Source organism: Jaculus jaculus, chromosome 15, assembly GCF_020740685.1.
Source record: "Jaculus jaculus isolate mJacJac1 chromosome 15, mJacJac1.mat.Y.cur, whole genome shotgun sequence".
NCBI lineage: Eukaryota > Metazoa > Chordata > Mammalia > Rodentia > Dipodidae > Jaculus > Jaculus jaculus.
This window is the reverse complement of record NC_059116.1, coordinates 60,001,730-60,026,497: the sequence shown is the minus strand read 5'-3', so window position 1 is coordinate 60,026,497 and position 24,768 is coordinate 60,001,730. Positions and strand designations below refer to the sequence as shown.

The 24,768-nt window shown below is 36.9% G+C and overlaps 1 protein-coding gene across 1 annotated transcript in view; it reads left to right on the top strand.

Moving 5' to 3' along the window:
* The window catches only part of Malrd1 (MAM and LDL receptor class A domain containing 1), a 771,085-nt gene that overhangs the window by 303,881 nt on the left and 442,436 nt on the right, over window positions 1-24,768 (top strand). Inside the window, exons 25-26 of the mRNA XM_045134762.1 lie at window positions 3,017-3,264; window positions 7,885-8,176. Coding sequence (XP_044990697.1) covers window positions 3,017-3,264; window positions 7,885-8,176 — 540 coding nt within the window. The remainder of the gene's footprint in view (window positions 1-3,016; window positions 3,265-7,884; window positions 8,177-24,768) is intronic.

The window sequence follows — 24,768 nt, the reverse complement described above, 5'->3', positions numbered from 1 at the left end:
AACTCACTGTGGATAAGACACTCACTTTTCTGGAGGCTTATGACAAATCTGATTTCCCTTTGCCCCAGCTTGGCCACTGTCTGCTTGTAAGAGCTGCATTCCTACTGGCCTAAAAACTGCTTTTTTTTTTGAGTGGGTGTGAATAGATGGTTCAATAATTAAAGGGCTTGTCTAAAATGCCTAACAACATGGGTTTGGTTCCCCAGTTCCCATATGAAGCCGGTTGCACGAAGTATCACATGCATCTGGAGTTCATTTGTAGCACTTAGAGACACGGGCACACCCATTGTCTCTCTTTCTTTTCTTTAACAACATATTTCTGATGGGTAACTCATGTGTTAGTACTCCCTTTTTCCTCATCCCTGCCTCAGTTCCACTGGGGACTCTTCTCAGTTGGGTTCCAGATTATGCATTATCAGAGCAACAAACAGTTATTTTTAAAAATTTTTGTTGTTCATTTGTATTTATTTATTTGAGAGTGACAGACAGTGAAAGAAAGAGGCAGATAGAGAAAGAGAGAATGGGTGCGACAGGGTCTCCAGCCACTGCAAACAAACTCCAGACACATGTGTCCCCTTTTGCATCTGGCTCACGAGGGTCCTAGGGAATCAAGCCTTGGGGGTCTTCACAGGCAAGTACTTAAGCACTAAGACATCTCTCCAGCCCCAAACAATTATTTTTTGAGGGAATCATATGCCTCTGGGCATGATGTCTCAACCTATGGCTCTTACAATCTTTCCACCCCCCTTCCACAAAATTCCTTAAGCTATGGATGGTGAGAGTTAAGTCTACTTTAGTGATGACCACTTAGGAGCCTCTGCATCTCTGCCTACTAAGGGTTCAGTATCTTCAGGGTCTGTTTCCTTCACCTTGTCACAGATTATCCGGTTCGGTATGAAAGCAGCACTCTTGCTCATCTCCCCAATTCCCCTCTAGTTTAAGCTGTGGTTTGGCCAAAGTGAGAGAGGAAGTATATATGCCAACAATACACTGCCTCCTTCCTAAATTTCCACAGCTGGGATCCTAGCATCCAGATTACCCAAGAGTATGAAGGAATACCTGAATCAAACCACAACATTCCACCCCTGACCCCCCAAAACTGATAACCATCAGTGATGTAAAATGAAATGCATTCAGTCCCACTTTAAAATTACCAATATTTTATATCAATCCTAATGATGTTCAAACTTCCCCCAATCCAAGGTCTTTTTATTGAGCCATAATACTGGGGAAAAAAAGGCACAGAATAAACATTCACACTGAAAAATATGGTAATGAATGATTCAACCAACACAAGATCTAAACAGGGCAAACATCAAACTCTGTAGCTCCAATTCCAGCAACTCTAGTCGGTGACAAATCTCCAAGTCCAATAATTCTAACCACTGACAATTCTCTGCACCCCTCCAGCTAGGCTACTCACCATCATGGATAACTTTATCTGGGGCTGATAACTCTCTTTAGCAGCCATCTTGTGGCCCTGGTATATTGATTGAATTAAGTTATGGTATATTTAGAAAATATAGCAGCACTTAAGAAAATAATGGTCAATTTGTGGGTGATAACATGTGAAAAAGTAGAGAAAGTTTTGGGTAATCACAGTGCTGCAGGCTATGAGATCATTTCCTCCTTCCTGTGACTCACTGGCCTGGCCCTGGCATTCAGTGAACCATGAAATGCCAATAATTGATATCTGCTCGCAGAACTATTTGCTGCTTTTCTCATCTGTCACCTATGGGAAATAAACTATGAAATTGAAAGTTCTTCCCTCACATCTATGCAGTGATGTGAAATTCCCACAAATTGCACTTACTTGTTCTATCTTTCCCACTGAGATGTCAGATACAAACTTTATATCAAAGTACATCTTCAAAACTATAGTAAATATCAAAGGAAAAAATATTATTTGCATTATAACAATTCATACAACAGTGCTCCTATAATTTTTCTTTTAAAAACAATTCTATTTTAGTAGCCACACAAATAAATGACTTCCTAGATGTTGGTCTTTATGGTATTTGGACTAGGGACTCATGAGCATCTAAACTTTTCTAACAGCAAAACAATGAATGACTTCATTTACAAATCTTAATAAAGACATTTAAACTAGGTTCTGACCTTGGATTGATTATTCCCTTGAGGGGATGCATTTTCCATCCTCTGCAAGAGAACATAGAACAATTTTAACATTCTGATCTTAGGGAGGCTGAGGTATTACAGTGTGACCTATGAAAGAATAAATTGCCTGGATATCATATCTCAGTAAGGCAGCAGTTGGATAAATCCTTGAAAACAGAAATATTTATGACCTTGACTCAAATTACTTTACAAAAGCATATAAGTTTTGATGTCTTATTAAATTTATATTTTTATTTATTTTCAAAACTAAAAGTAATCAGCCATACCTATTTTGATTGGAAAGATGATAAAGTTAGCTTTCACCTTAATATTTTTATGTATCACAAGATAGTATATAAATAAATAAATAAACCTACCTGTTTCATATTCTCCACCTTATTTGCTGCACAAACATGCAGCTACTTTCTTAGTTTTATCTGATTTGTAATAAAGAATATATACCATTTTGATTCCATGCAACACAAGTTGAAAATTATTATAGTTGTTGAATAGAATAAATTCCTTACCTAGGAGTAATAATTACTTGAATACATGTTAATATGCTATGACTAGTATTTCTTAAGTTCTTTGGCTTTTGAAACCTATCTCACATATAATTATGCTTTCAAATATTTTAATTTCTAATTTAATCTTCAAGTAGAAATTAGTAATAATTGCCTTTAGAGAATTCTAAATGGAACACTTTGTTAATAATGAAGAAGATATATATATATATATATATATATACATATATATATGTATATATATATATATTCTAGTTAAATGTGTCTATAATATATCATTTTAAGGCTTGTATTATTATGTGATATAGCAAGAACATTATGTCATTATGAACTCTTTAAATATTTTCTAACATAAACTTGGAAACATTTTCCAGGTACTTCCAATGGGGCCTGCAATTTTGAATTTGACATTTGCAGCTGGGAGCAGGATCAAGATGAGGACATAGACTGGAATCTCAAGGCCAGTGGCATCCCAACTGCAAGCACAGAGCCAGCTGGGGACCACACTCTGGGAAATTCATCCGGCCATTATATTCTGATAAAGAGCTTTTTCCCACAGCAGCCCATGAAAACAGCCAGAATATCTAGCCCACTTATAAGCAAGAGAAGCAAAGATTGTAAGGTATGGAGGAAAAATTCATAAATATTATAAATAAATCCTTGATAAATTTATATACAGAAAACCAGAATGCCTGAGAACAAATATGTATTGGAACTTTGCAACCTAGGAAAACAAAGTAAACATGAAAGAAAATTGTTAGAACTGTTGGAAGAATTTCTCTTGTGGATAAACTCCATGGATCCTTGAATTCCATGTATTGGAATACATAGAAAGTACTAGAAAAGTGTATAGATTCCTCACAATCATGAATAGCACAAAAGCAGTCAAACACCATTTCTGTTCCCTCACAGACCTTAGTATTCCCAGAAACTACAAGAACCTCTTCACTTAATCAAGTTTAAATAGTAGACAACATATATAATTAGACATGACCAAGAATTAGAGGTAGCTAAAGCTACTAAACAAATAAAGTTTTCCCAGAAAAGGAGAGTGAATTTGGTCCCTTTGGTAAAGGAAGGAAGGAAGGAAAGAAGGAAGGAAGGAAGGAAGGAAGGAAGGAAGGAAGGAAGGAAGGAAGGAAACAAGGAATGAAAGAGAAACAAATCAAACCACTCCAAGAATTTCTGTAGTGAAGCAAATAAAACTTGGTCCTTAGATCTAGTGTAAAAATTTTAATAAAATGTTTACTGAATTTTAGAAGTATAAAAAAAGGGTATTATGACTTTTGGAACCAAATACCTCATAAGATAGTTGTATATTTATGTGGTCTCCACTTTCCTTTAATTCTTGTTCACTTGTTGGTTATTCATATTTCATACAACATTCGGTTAAGTGGAGAGCTCTATATAACTAAATATAAACTAAACTCTCAGAAATGATATTCAAATAATATTGCTGACAAGAGACTTATCAATAAGTAAATGTTTTACTTTTGTGTCATGATATATGTAAACTGAAAAAAAAAAAAAAAAAGAGTACCACATGTATGTGCTGACTTTGGTGTTCCCTAGTGTTTGAGCGCTGAAAAGTTGTCAGCAAATCAACCTAGGTTAGGGGAACCCTATGACATTCATTCTGCTGCACCTGTGTGCACAATGGAGACCGCCATGGTCCTGGCAGAAGGACACTAACTACCATTCCAGCAGCTGATAGGACCATCACCATTAGAATTTTCATCCATGTGCATGAGTTTTGCTGTCTCATCTTGACTTGATTTCACAGGTGGACTTTCCCACAGCAATCTCATTTCTTACCGAGCCAGAGAGTAGATTTTCTCCAAGGAATATCAGAAGATAGTTTAGTCAGAGAACTCTGTCTGCAGTCCAAAATGGAAGAAAAAGATCACACAACAGTATTACACATTAAGTTTGCACAAAATGGAATTTTAATCAAACATAGATTGATATGATTTTTTTTTCTGTCTTGTAAATTACTTCCTCAAAAATAAAATCCAGATGCAATAGATTTTGTATAGTTGAATCCTTTTTTTTTTTTTTTTTGGTGGGGGGTTTCAAGGTAGCGTCTCACTCTAGCCCAGGCTGACCTGGAATTCACTATGTACTCTGAGCGTGGCCTTGGAGTCATGGTGATCCTACCTCTGCCTCCCGAGTGCTAGGATTAAAGGTGTGAGCCACCACACCCAGCTTAGTTGAGTCCTTTTCCATCAAACTAACTCTATTATTCGTAGAAAACGTAAAAATAGAAAATTTACTAGAGGCTTAAATACCTAACTGAATATTAAAATATGTAATATATAAAATTACAGTTTAATTTCTAAGCTTTTCTATTTAAATTATTCTTCGCAGGGAGCTGGGAGATTGCTCAGTGTTTAAAGGCCTTTGTTTGCAGAGCCTGGTGACTTGAGGTTAAATTCTCCATTATTCACAGAAAGCCAGATTTACAAAGTATTACAAGTGCCTGTAGTTTGTTTGAAGTACAACAGGCACTAGCAGACCCCTTCATTAGTCATTCATATTCTTTTCCTCTATTTCTATCTCTCTCTCTCTTTGGTTTTTCAAGCTAGACCAGGCTGACCTGGAATTCTCTATGTAGGTGGCCTTGAACTCACAGCAATCTTCCTACCTCTGCTAGGATTAAAGGAATGTACCACCACACGCAGTTTGCTCTCTCATCTCTATCTTTCCTCTCTCTCATCTCTATCCTTCCTCTATTTCTATATTGTTCTGTCTCATTTACAAAATAAATATATAATAATTAACCCCATTGAAATGCTTAAAATATTTTTATCTACAATAACTAAAGAGTTTATTCATCTCTACTTTCTCCTCATCCCCACTATGATTTCTACTATTTGCAGCATCTCTATAAGGATAGAATGAGGACAACCTAAAAGTGTCAAAAATGAAGGATGTTTTACTTCATTATGGTATACTTTGTATATAAATAAGCAATACCATTTAAGTTAGACACTTGCCTGCAAAGCCCAAGGATTCATGTTCAACTCTACAGGTTCCATGTTAGCCAAAGGCACTGTGACCCAAACGCACAAGCTTGCACATGCACACAAGGGGCACATGCATCTGGAGCTTGATTGCAGTGGCTAGAGGCCTTGGCACACTAATTCTCTCTCTCTCTTTCTCTCTTTCCCTCTCTCCCTCTCACATTAAAAAATGTCCACTCTTTTGGGCTTGCCTTAAAAAAATGAAGAAATAAAGGGGGTAGGATTGTAATGTTTACATGTAATCTTCCTCTTCTTGCTTACAGATTATTTTTAATTATCACATAATTAATTATGGTATACTTTGTATATAAATAAGCAATACCATATAAATATATGGCACATTTATCGTATAGCTTGAATATAAATAGGCAAGGTAAAGTCACACTATGAAATACTTAGATCTCTCATGTAATAAATATTTATGTCAGGCAAACAGAGAGATCTTGACTCTTGTCTGGGAATTAGGACAAGGTATCTTCAGGAATTCTACCTAAAACTAGAGGCGCACGTTTGCATATTAATCTATTTACATCATTCAGAAAAATGGCCTAGGACGGATATATAAGATGAATGCTTCATACCTATTACACGAACAATATATACACAAGATGGGCACTGGGTGGATAATGTCTGTGGTGCTGCAGACATACCCAGAAACGGACCACATATCTGACCCTGAAGTTCTGGACCATGAAATTGACCTTGGGTTCTTTTGATTCCTGTCTCAAATAAGTTATGCCAGCCAGGTTTCAGTTCCCTAGGATAAATCATCATAAATCTCATGTTGAGAAAATCATCTATAGAATTTAGAGTCCCTTGAAGTACATTGTTCAATGACATTCTTCACTCTTACACACATTCATTTTTATTTGTCTAAAGTGCTATATGCATGATTGCTAATGTTTTAGAGGCGTGCTTTGCTTGTGTGATGATTATTCAGTATAATAATTTTCTTTCACCAAAACAAATAAAAATTATATATATGTATATGTATGTATATATATATATATATATATATATATATATATATATATATATATATATATATAGATATACACACACACACACACACACACATATGGAGAGGGGGGATAGATCGATGATATTCTTCATAGCCTATTTTCTTCATAAAATAACCTATTTTCCTTGAGTTTCTTTTGCTGTGTCACAATGAATAAAATTCTAGTTAGTGTACTCTCTTTGGCACAATGAAATATTGAGCCCTCAAAATAATCCTACTAATTTTTTCCCAAGCAAAAGCTGTGGCTGTTTTCCCAGTGCCTAATTCTAGTATTTCACTTAAAATCTCATAACTGCAGTAAATATAACTTTGCTATACATAGTGCGGCTCTGAGAATCTTGCAAAACTGAAAATATATTTCAAGTACAAGAATGTTGTGGAAGAAGTAAGGCTCTTTATGGTTTTAAGAAAATGCTCACCCTTGACAGCGTGAACTCACTCTGACATTCACATCAGTCCATTCATGAATGCAGAACCCTCTGACCCAATTACATATTAATGGTTTTATTTCAGCATTCTATCTCCTAGCACATTGGCACTGGATACTGAATTGCCAACATGTGAATTTTAGGGGACATTCTTATCATAGCCTTGAGGAATCTTGATTTAGAAGTCGCAGATGTCAAATTCCTTCATTGTTCTGCTCACATTCTTTTCAATCCTTAAAGTACTATAGAATTCAAGGCTGGCCTTACATCCCTTCATATTAACTGCTCAAAGCATAACAGAATGTGAGGGTTCACTTTCCTCCTAGAACTGATCTAAAGGAGAGGGTATTGGGACATGTTATTAAAATACAAATATAGGGGGCACTGCAGAGATGGCTTAGCAGCTAGGCACTTGCAAAGCCCAAGGATTCATGTTCAACTCTACAGGTTCCATGTTAGCCAAAGGCACTGTGACCCAAACGCACAAGCTTGCACATGCACACAAGGGGCACATGCATCTGGAGCTTGATTGCAGTGGCTAGAGGCCTTGGCACACTAATTCTCTCTCTCTCTCTCTCTCTCTCTCTCTCTCTCTCTGTCTCTCTCTCTCTCTCTCTCTCTCTCTCTCTCTCTCTCCCTCTCTCCCTCTCTCCCTCTCATATCAAAAAAAAAAAAATGTCCACTCTTTTGGGCTTGCCTTAAAGAAAATAAAGAAATAAAGGGGGTAGGATTGTAATGTTTACATGTAATCTTCCTCTTCTTGCTTACAGATTATTTTTAATTATCACATGTATGGAAATGGTATTGGAGCCCTCACCGTGTTCCAGGTATCAATCTCAAACCAAACTAAGGTGCTCCTTAATCTCACCGAAGAGCAAGGCAATTTCTGGAGGAGAAAAGAGTTATCACTGACTAGTGAAGAAGACTTCAGACTCAAGTTTGAAGGCAGAGTTGGCAAAGGCCTCCATGGAAATATCGCCCTTGATGACATTGTGTTTACAAAGAGCTGTCTATCTTCCCATCTTCCAATGAATGAGGAGCCAGCTGTACCTCCTTCAACAGGTGAGCTTTCCTTTGTGCTTGCTTTGTGTTTTTATACAGTGAGAGGGGAGTTAATTGGAAAATGGCATAAGTACCTAATAATCCATTGCTTGATAATGAAAAACTCTTTTTTTTGAATCTAAAAAGGAATGTCAGACATGTAAGGTTCAGGAGTGTCCAAGACCAAGGAGACCACTCTGAGGCAAAGATGGAAGCTTTTATTAGGGAAAACCAGGAGCTGTCAGGACTGACTCTCAAGAGCAGAGCAGTCCAGCAATCTAATTTAAGATTACAGATAGTGAGCTCTAAAGAGCTCTAGGTTGTAGGAAGGTGAGGAAGGGAAGGAACTCCTTTGTTCTTTACATTAACCATAGGGTGTGAGACCAGAAGTGACCAGATGGGAGATAAGGGACAGGAAACTAGACCTGGGGCATTGTTAGTGAAAGAAGGGATGGTGGCTGTGTGGTTTCTTGAGGAATGTGGATGACCCACTTCCTTATGTCACCTTTGCCCTCCTGCTATTACTCCACTTTTGTCCTGACCTAACAATACAAGGTTTTATTCACAAAAATCATACTCAATGTTTCTCCTAGTTTTCTCTGTCAGTTCTGAGGACCTATGTTCAGGAGGTTTTTTCTTAGCTTAGCAAAATAACAGAACACTCTACTGAAGGGCAATTGAGTTAGGAGTTAATTCTAGACAAATATCCATTCACTTTTTACACAATATTAAAAAGATAAAAGAAAGGTTATTCTGCTTTTATTCACCCACATTGTAGATATAACTCAAATGCACTTCCATTTGCAAGGATGTTACCTCATGCTATATATGCCATTAAGGTGAAAACACTGTAAGTAAATAGTACATTTAACACACCTAGCCTAGGAAACATCATCATTTCACAGCACTGCAGAGGATGAAACCATTACTGTGTGATTGCCTGCCTCGTGGGAGCTGCATATCATGTGGTTGCCAGCCCCCAACAAAGAACACAATTTTAAGTTCTAGGAACAATGTCTTCTGAAGTGTATTACTTCTACCTCATCACAAATATTATGAAATTTTCCTTAGAACATCAAAGATCATACTACTGCAAGATTAATGTGGTTTTCAAACCTTGCTACATCTGGTCACTTGGAATATTTAGTGATGGCACACACATGAGCCTAATGTGCCTCATGTAGCTTTGGAAATCAAAAGGATCTCATTTTACAAGGAGATATAGATAGATGATAGATAGATAGATAGATAGATAGATAGATAGATAGATAGATAGAGATATATTAAAAGAATGTATTATGCTATAAAATAAAATAGATACTATTTTTTAGGAAAAAAATCATGTCTGTCATGGACATATCACTTTTCAATAAATGTATAGTGACAGTACTGAAGGAATGAAAAATAGCAAAAGCATTAACCTGCATATCAGAAATATGACTTAAACAAATGCTGTATCTATTATATAAATGGTAAAAGAATGTTTGTTCATTTGATAACATGGAAGATAGCCATGAGTTTAGTCTAGAAAATAAACAAGTGTTTCCAAAGTGCTAAGAGAATACTACACAATATATTTTATAATTAATGAAAACGAAAGTCTCATTTATTTGCTCTGGATTTTAACTTGAACAGGAAACAAAACTTTGCAATTTCTACCTTTCATTTGCATTTCAAAGGTTTTATGTAAATGTATTCAAGCATAAGTTTCTAGTTGTATTTTTCTAGTTGATATTGTTACAAACACTTCATCTGACATGTTTCTAACACTGTGGAGACTATAGGGGAAAACAACAAGCTTGTCAAGACTATTGCCACTATATTGTTCAATGGGTCATTTGGAAGTGCTTTACATTCCTCAGACTAATCTACTTTCATGAATGACACTTTGTACTGCTTGTGATGGGATGTTTGCATGGCAAATATACAAGACCAGTGTTTTTAGAATAAGTTTTGTGAACATAATGAAAATAATCATATAGTACTGAAGTAAGGAGAGGAGGGCAAATTTTTCTCTTTTTGCTTTCATTGAACAACTCAGTACTTAATGAAAAAATACTAAATATAGTACAAGAGAAATAAAGCATTATTTTGTGGACCATTAAGACCTTAAGCCTCTAAAATCAAGTATTTATGAAATAGTACTAATTATATGCTAACTAACTAACAAATTAAGAACATATGTTAGTAATCTTAATATTGTATATATCATTACAATATTTAAGGTATATTAAACTTTTTGACAAATAAGTGATAAAAGAATCACTAGATGAGAATCAGAAAAGTACAACCAAAACTATACTATTTGGTAAGATATTTTTAGCATATGAAAAAGCATATGAAAGCTTTGTGAGTGTTTTTTTTTTAAATTTAATTTATTAGTTTTCTTTTCAGCAAATACAGGCATTGTTTAGGCTCATCCATGATCTACCCCCTCCCATTGGACCCTCCTTGTTGATGTAAATGGGTCGTGCATTGTGGAGTTAGCCCACAGTTATTGGTATGATAAATGTCTCTGCATATCATGACCCAACATGTGACTCTGACATTCTTTCTGCCACCTCTTCCACAAAATTTCCCTGAGCCATGTTGGGTTAATTTTTGGTCTGCTTCAGTGATGAGGTGTTGGGGGTCTCTGAGGCTCTGGCTTTCTGATTTGGTAGGAGTTGATTTTTCTCTGTGTTGGTCTCCTTCCCCTTTGTGCTGGTATTGGTTCATCAGGAAAACATCACCCTTGCTTGTTTCACCAATTGTCCTTAGTTTCAGTTGGGCCCTTTTTGAGGTATGTTGGGGCAGCTCTCTCCTTAGGATCTGCATCTATCTTTCTTTCCCCGGTATCTGCAGCACAGCTAGGCGGTTGCCATCTTGGCCGGAAGTCCGCTTTGTGAGTGTTTAGGGAGTGAAAAACATTGCAGGTAACCAACTGGGTGTGCAGCTATCTGAGAATTTGGAGCCATACTTGTAGTGCATCAGAGACAAAGATCTCTTGAGTTTGTAGGGCATGGTGGCATGGTAGTGAGGGTACCATGGTCAAGCCTGACAGTATTAAGCAGACTGGTAAGGTGGCTTGTCAATGACAACTCAGAAGGAAAAAGCACCTTGTGCTTACATGCCCCATCCTAGTTTGTACACATGAGGAAAAATCACATGTAATTCTTGTTGTGAGTCTGGCTTAGTTCACATAGTACAATGGTCTCAGGTTCCATCCATTCTCTTGCACATGACATAATTTTATTCTTTCTTATTGTTGAATAAGCTCCATCTATGTGCATTTTCATTACCCATTTATCAGTTCATGTGAATCTAGGGTGACTGTATAATTTGACAATTTGAATAAAGCAGCAATGGATTCAGTAGGTAGATATCGCTGTAGCAAGCTGCCTCGTGTCTTCTTTTGACTGTGTATTCAGGTGGTTGACTGCTTCATATGGAAGTTCTATTCTTAAATTTTTCAGCAACCTTCATTCTTATTTCTATAGTAGCTGGTCTAATTTACATTCTTACCATCAGTGAACATGGATTCCTTTTCCCCTCTGCATCTTCACCCACATTTGTTGATTGTTGCATTCTGGATGGTAGCCCTTCAGAATTCTGGGAAGAGATGGAGTACCAATGTGACTTTGATTTACATTTTTCCCTGATGCAAGATTTGACATTTCTGCTCATGTATTTGAATGTGTCATTTCTTAGCATTTGGCTAAGATCAAGTGTTCTATGACTATATGAGCCTTTCTCATTTTTACTGTCATTTATATTTTTTCTTAGGTGCTTGATGGTTTTGTGTATAAGCCTTTAATATCTTTGCTTAAGTTGGTATCTAGGTGATTATGTGGACAGAGAGGCTAATATTAATGCTATTGATATCTTGACTTTATTCTGAATTTGTTATTGGTCTATAGGACAGATTTTGTCATATATTAATGTTTTTGTCATGATTATTTACTAGAAGTGTTTATCAGACCTAAGAGTCTTTTGCTAACTTATTTTTGATCTTTTAAGTATAAGGTAATACCTGAAAACGAGAATATTTTTTTCTGTTTTTATCCCTTTTATTTCTATTCTTTTATTTATCTCTTTATTTATTTGAGACGGCGATAGAGGGAAAGAGGCAGGAACACACACACACACAGAGACAGAGAGAGAATGGGTATGTCAGGGCCTCCAGCCACTGCAAACTCCAGATGCATGTGCCATCTTGAGCATATGGCTTAAATGGGTCCTGGGGAATCGAACCAGGTCCTTTGGCTTAGCAGGCAAGTGCCTTAGATGCTAAGCTATCTCTCCAGCCCCAATCTTTATTATTATACTTGCCTTACAACCTTAAATCAGGATGATTATTGTAGCAGCCTTGTCTCTTTTCTATTTAGTCTATATGGATATTGTCATTTTAACACAAAATCTTAAGACACTGTACTCTTTTTATGCTGCATCTTTTTTGTTGTTGTTGTTCATTCTTATTTATTTGAGAGCGGCAGACAGAGAGAGAAAGAGGGGGAGAGAGAGAGAGAGAGAGAATGGGCATGCCAGGGCCTGCAGCCACTGCAAAAGAACTCCAGACACATGCGCCCCCTTGTGCATCTGGCTAACATGGGTCCTGGGGAGTTGAGCCTCGAACCGGGGTCCTGAGGCTTCACAGGCAAGCACTTAACCACTAAGCCATCTCTCCAGCCCTTATGCTGCATCTTTAACTCCATTGAGTGCTATATACTCACAGTGCATGTTAGTTTGGACTAGCCATCTTTCCATTGCTTCATAGGAAATCATCGCTATGGCCTATTCAGTGAAGAGTATGGAAGATATATGGACACACTTTTGTGTGATTGGAGGTCTATGCTTGATCAGAGGGTTCTTTTATTCTAAGAGCAAAACAAATACAGTTGAATTCTTACTTAAATAAGAACAACAACAAAAAAAGCCTGTGACCCAGGTAAAATGTGAAAGCATGGATGTCATATTTTAGTAGACTGGGATGCTAACATCTCACTCCTTGTGCAAGCAAGGGTGCCATAGTATAGTGCTAGGTACTAGGTGATAACATCTCACTCCTTGTGCATGCAGGGATGCTTCAGTATAGTGCTAGGTACTGGGTGATAACATCTCACTCCTTGCGCACGCAGGGATACTACAGTATAGTGCTAGGAACTGGGTGCTCACACCTCACTCCTTGCACACGCAGGGATGCTACAGTACAGTGATAGGTACTGGGTGCTAACATCTCACTCTCTGTTGTTAGTTCTGAATTCCATAACTCAGCTACTCAACCTCCTCTCCTATAAAACAGAGAGAATACCCACTTATTGATTATATTCTAAACCTATTAAGAATTAAGAGATAGTGGCTCATAGAATTTTCTGATCCTAGTGTCTCATAAACATTGATTTAATAAAAACAATCTCATTTTTACATCATACAATGTTTTTGTCAATATTTGAAGCAAGGTCTCACTCTAACCTAGGATGATCTAGAACTCACTCAATTGCCTAGCCTCACCCCAAATTCATGATAATCCTCCTGTCTCAGCCTTCCAAGCCACCATGCCTGGCTGTTTTATTCATCTTTGACAATTTGGGGGGTAATATAAACATAATACTTAGGTTTTATTTTCATTTTGTTAAGAATATGTTTATATCATGTTTGGATAAATTAGTTTCCATATGGAGAAATCACAGGCAAGTATTTATTCCATGATTCAACCTTATTTTTTATTCAAAAATTTCTCATTTATACTGGGTGTCTAACAAGTAATATATAGGTTGGCTCATATCTTTGAAATATTTAATTTTTCTTTCTTTTTGCTGCAAAAACACGTAATTTGTAACTTTCAGAGACCAAGCAAGGGAGAATGACATTTGTATTCTATAAGTAAATGTCACTATCCATTGAACTTTTGGAAATGACTTTAATGTACTATTTTCATCTATAGACACATGCAGAATATAACAAATCTGTCAAAGATAGCTTAAAATAAAAAGGAAAAAAGAGAAAAAACATATATTTAGGAAGATGCAAACTGAGCCGAATCTGGTATTAGTGATCCCATTTAATCAAAATAAACCCAGGGCTTAACTAGGAAAAGTGCTATTAAATTATTACTGAGCCCCTTGAAGTCATGTTTAAATGCTTATTCTGATGGCAATTTTATTAACTGCTATGGGGTGGAGACAAAGATAATAGCTTAATAAATTTGAAGATAAAAGACAGTATTTGAAATTCCTATATGCAACTTCAACCATTATTATATTTTCTTCTTGCTGCTAGATATTTAATAAATTCTAATTATGGTGAGAGAAAAAGTTAAGTTTAGAGTTTCTGTGTTATATCTTTGTGTCTACCAACTCCTGCCAAGTAAAGTCCTAGAATAAATCTATTTCAGGATACAACATGACAATCATCTTTTGCTATTAAATACAGTGTTGCATAAAGTATGTAGTAGTTACTTTCTCTCAAAACACCCAATCATAAGCAGCTAGGGGAAGGAAAGAGTATATTTCAGCTTACAGTTGCAGAGGCTAGCATCCCTCATGACAAGGAAAGCACTGAAGAAGAAGGAGGAGGAAGCTGGCTTCACATCATCACACCAGCAGGTAGACAGAGAACAGCTAGTGGAGCTGGATGCATCACCCGAAAGTCTGCCCCAGGTAACACAGCCTCCAGAAATGCTCTACTACCTCAGGGTTTTATAAACTTCCAGAAGTGCTGCCAGATGGAGATTAAGTATGCAAATATATGAGCTTGGGGGATAGCGTTACATTCCAACCACCACAAAGCAAATACATAAAAACAAATATTTGACATGGTAAAAGCTATGTTTTGTCTTTGTCTTTTATAAATCTATTGAAAATACCTTATATTTTTGTGTTGGCTTGTGCTGTTATCTATTGACTGATAGTCAAAGTGCTTGCATCTTGACATAAATATGACCATGCAGTATTATAATTTACACTTGAAATTATACTTGCACAGCTTGCAAATTTTGTGATGTCATCTACATAATTCTCTAATTATTATCTTTATCCTCTTTAAAAATAGGACTACTGGAATATAAATGCATGATTTTAAAATTGATGCAAAAATATATAATATGTCTTGAACAATGTTTGATCTATAATTATTATTTGCTGTTACTTTTGTTTTTGCCCTGCCCCTCCTTTCTAATTCTGGAGATATTATAAACTAAAACTGCATGTGTGTTTTCTTAAACTGTGTTCACTTGATATCCATTCTTTTTCAGAGCCTATTAATTACTAAAAATGAGTCTTTATATCTTCTTGGTCATCTTTAAAAGAATTACTGTTTTAAAAGCTTCTGTATTACAAAATATGGTGATTTAACTTATTTTTCACAATTAACAATGGATCGGATTGAGAAATCACAATAAAGACCCAGAGGTATACTGCCCTGATAGCCACTGATTCATGGAGATAGGCTGGAGATTCTGAAGATTTTAATCCTGCAAACACTGAAATCATTCTTGTGGTTCACACATGTTGATGACTTAGTTGAATATCGTGTGGGTAGGAAAGAGGAACACACAGAATACTACAGAAAACTTTAAAATTTATGATTTCCCAGTAAAATTTCTTTTGATTTTGAATGGTAAACTTCAAAAAAAGAAGCCTGCATTTTATTTTAACATATTTGTTATAATATCTAAATTGGAAAAACATATTTATGCCACCCAAAACTCACTAGAATATTTTATGCACTCTATAGTGTAGATAAAATGTCAAGTCCTATTGCACTCTAATTGGTAGACAGTGATGCTCTGAAATTTCATGGAGGGGCAAACAGAACATTTTGCAAGAACGCTGTTGTGGTATCTCCACATGGCCACAGCCCATGTTTCAGACTGCAAATATAGACCAGTTTAGAAATCAAAAGATTGGACTTTTATATTGGTTATATTTTCAATGAACACAGAATAATATGCATTTATTAATTCCAAATAATTTGCAAATAGTCTGTTTCTGCTTCACCTTAGATGATGCAAAGGCAATTGAGCAGAATGAAATTCAGTTCTTTAGTGTTCAGTTAGCATAAATGACTATTTTTACTGGGACATTTTCTTGAGAAGTCATTTGTGAAAGGACTTTAATTTTGGCATCTTTATTGCCTTTTAAAGAATATCCCTTTAAATATGTGCATGTGCTAGCTGATTTTTAATGTTTCCAGTGGCTTAAGCTGCATATATAAATACACTAGTGTTCTGTAAGTGCATTAGTAATTTAGATCGCATTCACAGTACCACAAAGTTTAGATGCAGAAGTGTAATTTTATATTACATAATGGATTTTAATATTTTAGAAGTTATATTGTACAGCCATGCCCTTCACTCTCTCTCTCTTTCTTTCTCTCTCTCTTTATATATATATCAGATTTTAATTTATATTATACTATATAGCCTGTTTCAGATAAATTAAAAGTTGCAGTGAAAACATCTATGTGAAAAATGTCCACGATAAAGGTTTAATAATTGGCTCACAGCTCAGTAGCATTATTATTATTGGATTCCTTCTATAAGTTATGAAAAACCTAGCAAATATATTTTGTAAACCTCTGCAGAAAGTTTTAAGATGTATTGTTTAACATGTTACTTTAGGGGTGATTTGTGTTAGCATTTAAGTAAACTGTCTATGTAGTTAGGCATAAATATACACAAATATGTGTACTTATATGCATGTATGTATCGATGGCCTTCAACTGATAGTTTATGAAATGGTTTCATAGAACTCACCATCAGAATCCACTGTCTTCATTATGCAAGATGATGGTATTAAACTTCCAGATAAGAATAGGTACAAATAGGAGAAGAAATTTCTAGCAAGCCCATCAAGTTTATTTGAAACTGTAAGTCATAACTCTGAATGGGGTCATGCAATGAAATGTAGACTGTGCAAAATATAGCATCAGTTAAAGGCTTCTGAATGTAGATGAAAAAAATTAAAATCAAGTACAGAATGTGTCAGGAATTTCCATCACCACCCACCAGAACTTCGTAGCAGTCTTGGTCTGCACACACCACCTGTCTGCTGTGCATGACTCATGCCATCTGATTCCTTACCACCAGTGAACAGTCCCTCACACCCTCAACTCAGACTCCAGATAATTTCCTGTGACGGACTGCAGTGTTTTCATAGTACATGCAAAGATCTCTGTGCTTAGAGAAACAAAAATTTTTTAAATCATTTTTATTTATTTATTTAAGAGTGACAGACAGAAAGAGAGAGGGAGAGAGAATGGGTGTGCCAAGGCCCCCAGCCACTGCAAATGAACTCCAGACGCGAGCACCCCCTTGTGTATCTGGCTAATATGGGTCTTGGGGAATAGAGCCTCAAACCAGGGTGCTTAGGCTTCACAGGCAAGTGCTTAACCACTAAGCCATCTCTTCAGCCCAGGAAACAATTTTTTTTTTAATATGGAAAGAAAGACTTTTAATGTTTTCTTCTGTATTGCTTCAGCATGTTAATATAAATGTAATTTATCTTTACATAATATTATGATTTATAAAATTATTACTTGAGTTGAAAACTGCAGTTTCTTAAAATCATTAAGTTAATTTTGGCTTGGAACTAGAAAATGATTTCTAATAGTTTCAGAAATGGTCCAATACATAGTTCTGCCATTTTATAGCATGTATTTGTGTAAAGCAGTGTTCTTAACATTGAATTCTATAAAATCAAGATACCAATAAAATCTAAAAAAGATTAGGTCTGTGTCATATGGTATCAAAAATATCCAAGGTTTGGGCTGGAGAGATGGTTTAGCAGTTAAGTGCTTGCCTGTGAAGCCTAAGGACCCCAGTTCGAGGCTCGGTTCCCCAGGTCCCACGTTAGCCAGATGCACAAGGGGGCGCACGCGTCTGGAGTTCGTTTGCAGAGGCTGGAAGCCCTGGCACGCCCATTCTCTCTCTCTCCCTCTATCTGTCTTTCTCTCTGTGTCTGTCGCTCTCAAATAAATAAATAAAAAATTTTAAAAAAAAATTAAAAAAAAAATATCCAAGGTTTAATTCTTTATATGAAATAAACAAGTGCTTCTATCTCTCTAGTATAGAAATTCTCTTGTGAGGCAAATAATTATAATTCTTATAATTTATTAGCAGTACATATTTGATTAGATGTGTCTATAAAAAGTTGTTGAGTGAAAATGGCCCATGGGTGGTATGGTAAAAGTTTAAGAAGTCTACTCTATAGAAAATTTGTGAAAGTCGGCAGAGGACCCTTGGGGCTACAAATTAAGCAGAATCTAGTTATCTAATCAAACTAAAGTATTCTTGGAAATGGACTCTATTATTTGCATTGATAAATTCAGCTAAAGTTATAAAACAACAGAGGATACATACAGAAGGCAGACATCAGTCCCTATCATGGGAAGAAAATAATACATTGTGGAGAAAGTGTCACTAAGAGAAATGAGGACACAACGGAGCTGAAAATTTTCTACAATTAAGCCAGAAGGTTATGTACAATGTCATTATATAGAGGAAGGTGGTAGTGAGAGATGGCCTTCATAGTGAAAACCAATAACCAATTTAGTAGAAACAAAGTTTACCATAGTTTAGCATCTGATAGTTATACCACTGGCATACTTTGAACATAAATAGCAATAGACACAATAATATTGATGAGTTAGGATAAGTTTGTTATTAGAAACATACAAGAAAATATCATGCTCAAAATAAGATGTTCTGGGCTAGAAAGAAGGTTCAGTGGTTGGAAACGCATACTGTGCAAATATGAGAGCCCGAGGAGGCCAGAGAGCCCCTTTGACTTCAATTCCCAGAACCCACAACTGGACACGTTCACACACATCTGTATCCCTGTCCACAGTGGAGCATAGACCCCAGATTCACTGGAGCTGCTGAAACAATGGCAAGAACAAGGATCAGCAAGAAATTTTGGCTCAAATAAGGACAGGCAGGAATGAAGCTGGACACTAGATGGTTCTGCTGGATTCTGCAATGAGTGTACCCACTGCCAACAAGCACATGGGGTGCAACAGGGACACATACATGTGCATACGCCACCCGCCTCACAAACACAAGCTAAAGAAGTGAGGGGCGATACATGTTAGATTATTATTTCTGAGTATCTTCTTTGCATGACCAACATTCTATAAATATGCTGTGTGTGTGTGTGTACGTGTGGGTGTGAGAGAGAGAGAGTATGTTCTGCATGTATAATGTGTGCATGTGCATTTGCACACCAGGGCAGTGTTTGTTATCATTTTTTTTTTTGTCCTAAACCTCCCCAAGTAGCCTAGACTGGTTGACCCAAAAGCCCCAGGGATGAACGACATCTCAAATTCTTCTGTGGTTTAATTACACGTATGCATCACCATTGCTGACTTCTTTTATGTGGGATCTTGCTATCAAACACAGGCCTTCATGTTTATAAGGAAAACACTTTTTCAACTGAGCTATCTCCCTAGACATGTCTTAAAGTTGATACATACTGACATATGGTTTTCTCTGAGTAGATTTTAAAACATTTCGTGTAATCAGGCTTTTCTATCCCATTTTCATTTCTGTGCCATTATTGATAGAGATCAACAATAATTCCAAATAATAATTAACTATAAATATCACTTAATTCATAGTTTTTCTTATTTTTGTCAATCTGGAAATGCTAACATAACCTTGGCTTATTTTAGAACGTAATTGGATTTAATGACATTCTTTCTCAATACTCAGTAGACATGTCATCTGAAAATATAATTTACTTTGCTCTCTGAACTTATATGTTTTTTCCACTCTAAGTTCAAGTTCCTAGGCTATAGTACTTGATGTCATACTGCTTGAGGTGTGACTACACTCTCACACGGGCCATGGTAAAGAATAGGTATTGGATTAGTGAAGGAAGGATATAATTTTGAATTTCCCAATACCTCTCTGAAAATAAGAAATCCCTTCACTGTTACTTGCTTGTTATTAATTGTAACCTTGAATTAAATAGATTTGCTTAATTGGATGATCTTTGCAAATTCCCCTGATGTTACTTTATTCAAAATATATGTCCCAGATTCAAATGGTTTATTTCCAGATTCTGTAGTTCTTGCATCTTGGCATAAATATTACTATGAATTATTATCTTTTGCCAGTACATTTTATTTTCAAATTTGAAAAACAACATTGTGCCCTGATTCAAAGAGAACACTGCTCTATCGATTTCTTTTCCTCATACTATCTTTTGCTGCGTTTGATGTTTGGGTAATATTGAGTCCATAAATGCATGTCACATGAAACTTTTCCCTCAGGATATGTTAACATACATCATTTCACCCCAGATAAGTCTCAGACAACAGAACAAATTGCAATTGCAGCAAAACCTGTTTTGGTGAGCCATTGAGTATACTGGGATTACTTACTGAGCAGGGTGAGGATTTGCGATGGGACTGGAGAGATGGCTTGGCTGTTGAGGCCAAAGGACCCAAGTTTGATTCCCCAGGACCCACATAAATCAGATGCACAAGGTGGCATATGCATCTGAAGTTTGTAGTGGCTGTTTGCTCTGGCGTGCCCATTCTTTCTCCTTGCCCCCCAATAAACAAATATTAAAGAAAAGAACCTGGATGACTCAAAGGCAGCTGCATCACTAAAACGCCCAAGCAGACAGGTGAAGACTCATGGAAGCCACCTTCCGGAGCTCACTACACAGCTCCCGTGGTCAGCCTCTCCATTTCACTGCACCCCTTGCAATCAGCCGAGCAGGGCAGGGTGGAGAATCTCCTTTACATATCCTTACCGACAAGTCTTGTAAACTTTCCCCCAGATTTTTACCTCCTCCCTTCAGGAAGTTGGTCATAATCTGCCCTCCAACAGTTAGCCACAGCTCTGATAAATTTAGGGAGTGGTCCTGGGATCTTCCACATTTCAGTTTTCCCAGACTTGTTGACCTCATGACTCCTCATTCCCTGCAGGAGGAACTTGCTACACAATGCACACGTGGGCATGCTTCCACTCCTTGTGTCATATGCTAATTTGTGTTCATTTTTCCTTAATATCTCATAGAAATCACCAGCTAAATTCTGTTCCATCTTCTTTGGGGAAAAGTTGTTATTATAAGTTGTCTTTATTTAAAATATGTGGATTTATCAGCCTTTCTGTTTCTTTGTGGTTTATATTTGGTGAGTTTGTTTGAAAATGTGCATTTTTGTACCAAAGTTGTTCAGTTTATATTTATGTTACATGAATGCTCATAATCATCCTTTATTGTGATTTTAAAATCTACACACTATGTGACAATATGTTGTCCTTTATCACTCATATTGGTTATTTGGTTCTCATTTTCCTTTTTTTTCACCAAAATCTGTAAATGAAGTTTTATCAATTTTATTCATATATTTTTCAAATCAATAACTTCATTTCATTGATATTTTACCCATGTCTCTTTTCTATGACATCTCCTAAACCTATTTTGTTATCTTCCATATACTTATATTAGCATTAAATTTGCTGGATAAGGTAGAAATTTAAAACGATTTTATTCTGAGCATTTTGTGTAAAATAAGTTTTAGAGGTATACATTTACTTGCTGTGGTTAGGTGCAATCCATAAATTCTAGTCTAATTAATTTTCTTATTCATCAACCTCAAATTATGTTATTTTAAAAATAATTTGTTAAGTTATTTACTTGAAAGCAGACAGAGATAAAGAGAAGAGAGATGGAGAGAATGGGCAATCCAGAGCCTCTAGCTGCTGCAAACAAACTCCAGACACACCACTATGTACGTCTGAGTACTAGAAAATCAAGCTCAGGTTGTTAGGCTTTGCAGGCAAGTATCTTAACCACTAAATCAGCTTTTTAGCCTCCAAATTATATTCTAATTACCTGTGTTTTAGTGTTTTTCTTGACTCATGCATTATTTATACTACATATGGGATGTTTTTTGCAAATATTTTGCATATTTTCCCGTTATCCATATTCTATTAACTTCTAATTTTATTCTCTTGTCATTAGAGAACTCTGCTTGATATCAGTTCATTTAAACTTATTAAGATTTGTTTTATAGCCCTGACATGGTCTTTTCAGTTGACTATTACATTTTTCAGTGACAATGAATGTGTCTTCTTCATGATTGCTGAGCTCTATTTGTGTCCACTTGGCTCACTGGGTCACAATAAGTTCAAGTCTCCAATAGTTTTTATGTTTGTATTATCAATTGAAAGAGGAATAATAATGCATCCAGCTAAGCTTCCAGCTAAATCAGTAGGTTTGTATTTTTTTTTCTATGCAGTTCTAAATGTTTTGTTTTACATTTATATAATCAGATTCTTGAACTGATATTCCTACTTCATCTACTTGAGTCATCTCTGCTATCATTGTTCATTTTTAAAAGTAGGATTCTGAAATGTGTCTTTAACATACTGTCTACCTCATTAAGTTTGGTTTCAGCTTTGGATGAGTTGTGAGATAGTGGAAGTGTCCTTGTAGTTTCATTGCTTTGTGGTGTGCGTGTGTGTGTGCGTGCGTGTGTGTGTGTTGTGCTGTGTGCATCTTTGGGATGCATAAATCTTCCAAGTTTTACTTTTCATTTTCCGCTATCTTTTTGTTTATTTTATTTTACATGTGGTTTCTTAACAGCTTTGATATTTGGGTTTATTAAATCTACACTCCTTTTTAGGGACTGGAAGACAAGAGCAGTAAGGGAAATAATGATTTTTGAATTTAAAATGTTGTAAAAAATATCTCTTATATACTTCATTAATATCCCCCAAAAGACCCAGAGAAAAAGGCACCAGAATACTCCTAGGGGAAATGTAGTTTATAGTTTTCCAGTGCTCAAGGTGTTAATAATTAATAGATTAGTGGAAGAGAGGATCAAGAAGTGTGAAAACAGAAGTACAATGACAATGAGAAGAAAACATATTTATTATAAATATTAAAAATAGGGACTTCCAGTTAAGATGGTGGCGTAGGTACCACGCCAAAGCAGCCTAGAGGGGAAAAAAGACCAAAAAAACTCAGCAAAATACAAACTTTTACTAAAAAGTGAGGTGTATAGGAAATTGATGTGGCAGCAGAGAAGTGGAAGAGATCCAGAGCATCCAGAGCCTGCACAGCCGGCAAAAGTGGCTCCAACAGCTCCGCCGACCACGGTGGTGGCAGCGCAGCAGAAAGTGGCCAGGCTCGGCTTGAGCCGCAAGAAAAGCCAGGTGTGGGAGCTTCCCCTCACACCAGCGCTCTCCACAGCTCAGGAAACATGAAGGGAGAGCGGCAGTGAGCAACGGAGGAGCAGACGGAGGTAGAAGAACACGTGGAGCAGTGAGAGAACCAGAGCAGTTGCGGCTCCCTGCCCTTCCCCACCACCTGAGCCCAGCTCCGGCAAACAGAGCAGCGGTCCTGGGACCCAGCCATGCCAACTTGACCCAACAGCGGGACCCAAGCAGGAGCAGATTTCGGCAGCAACATCAGTGGCTCCAGCACCAGTAACAGCGGCCCCAGCAGTAGCAGCTCCAGTCATGGCAGCAGCGGCAGACCCAGCAGCAGCAGACCCAGGAGTGGCACCACAGCAGATCCCACAGCAGCAGTTTCAGTGGCAGCAGCGGCAGTGGACACAGCAGCAGCAGCTACAGCAGCAGTCGTGGCTCCAGCAGTGGCAGCTACAGCAACAGAAGAGGCAGCAGCAGCGTTGGGCCCAGCAGCAGCAGCTTCAGCAGCAGTGGCTACAGACCCAGCAGCGGCAGCTTTAGCAGCAGCAGTTCCAGCAGCAGGGGTGCTGATCTGCAGGGCCACACTTGCCAGGCTCGGTTTGCCCTGCAGGAAAAGCCAGTGCCCAGCTCCAGAAATCAGAACAGCAGCCCAATGACCCAGGCAGTAACTTGACTGAGACCAAAATCATCCAACGTAACTTGGATTGCACCAGGGAAGGGTCTCACTTGGTCACAAGCTGACTTGGATCCCTCAACAGACCAGAAATCTTAACCTCTTTGTTGATAGAGGAGCTGGTCATTATAATAACTACTCTTGCATACATACTTGGGGCTGTTTTTGAATGAATGTGTACAGTGTTTAGTTAAATTTTAGAATCTACCTGTATTTTATTCCACTCAGCCTGCTTGAATACTCCCATAGCAGGGAAACTCAACCCCTAGGAACACCTTTGTAGATACTCTGAGAGTCTTAAGAGCCACACCTAACACCTTAAGCTCCTACCCTGAAAATATATAACATCAAATCAATTGATACAGCTAAGAATACGCAGCTAGCTAGAAAATCCAAGCATTAACTTAATCCAAGATGCAATAATATATACATTATAACACAAGAAACACTAAAACGCAAGATGATATAGATCCATCTAAATGTATTAATGCATCAGAAATGTCCTCCAGTGAGAACGAGTTAGAGGAAATGCCTGAGAAAGAATTCAAAAGAATGATTATAAATATGTTCAAAGAGGTCAAAAAATAAATCAAAAGAATCAAAGAAGAAATCAAAGAGGAAATCAAAGGAATCAAAGAAGACACAGGGCACCAATTTAATGAAATAAAGAAGGCAATACAAGACATAAATAAGGAAATAGAAATAATAAAGAAAAACCAGTCAGAATTACTAGCAATGAATAACACAGTTAATGAAATTTAAAACTCTGTAGAAAATTGCACCAGTAGGATG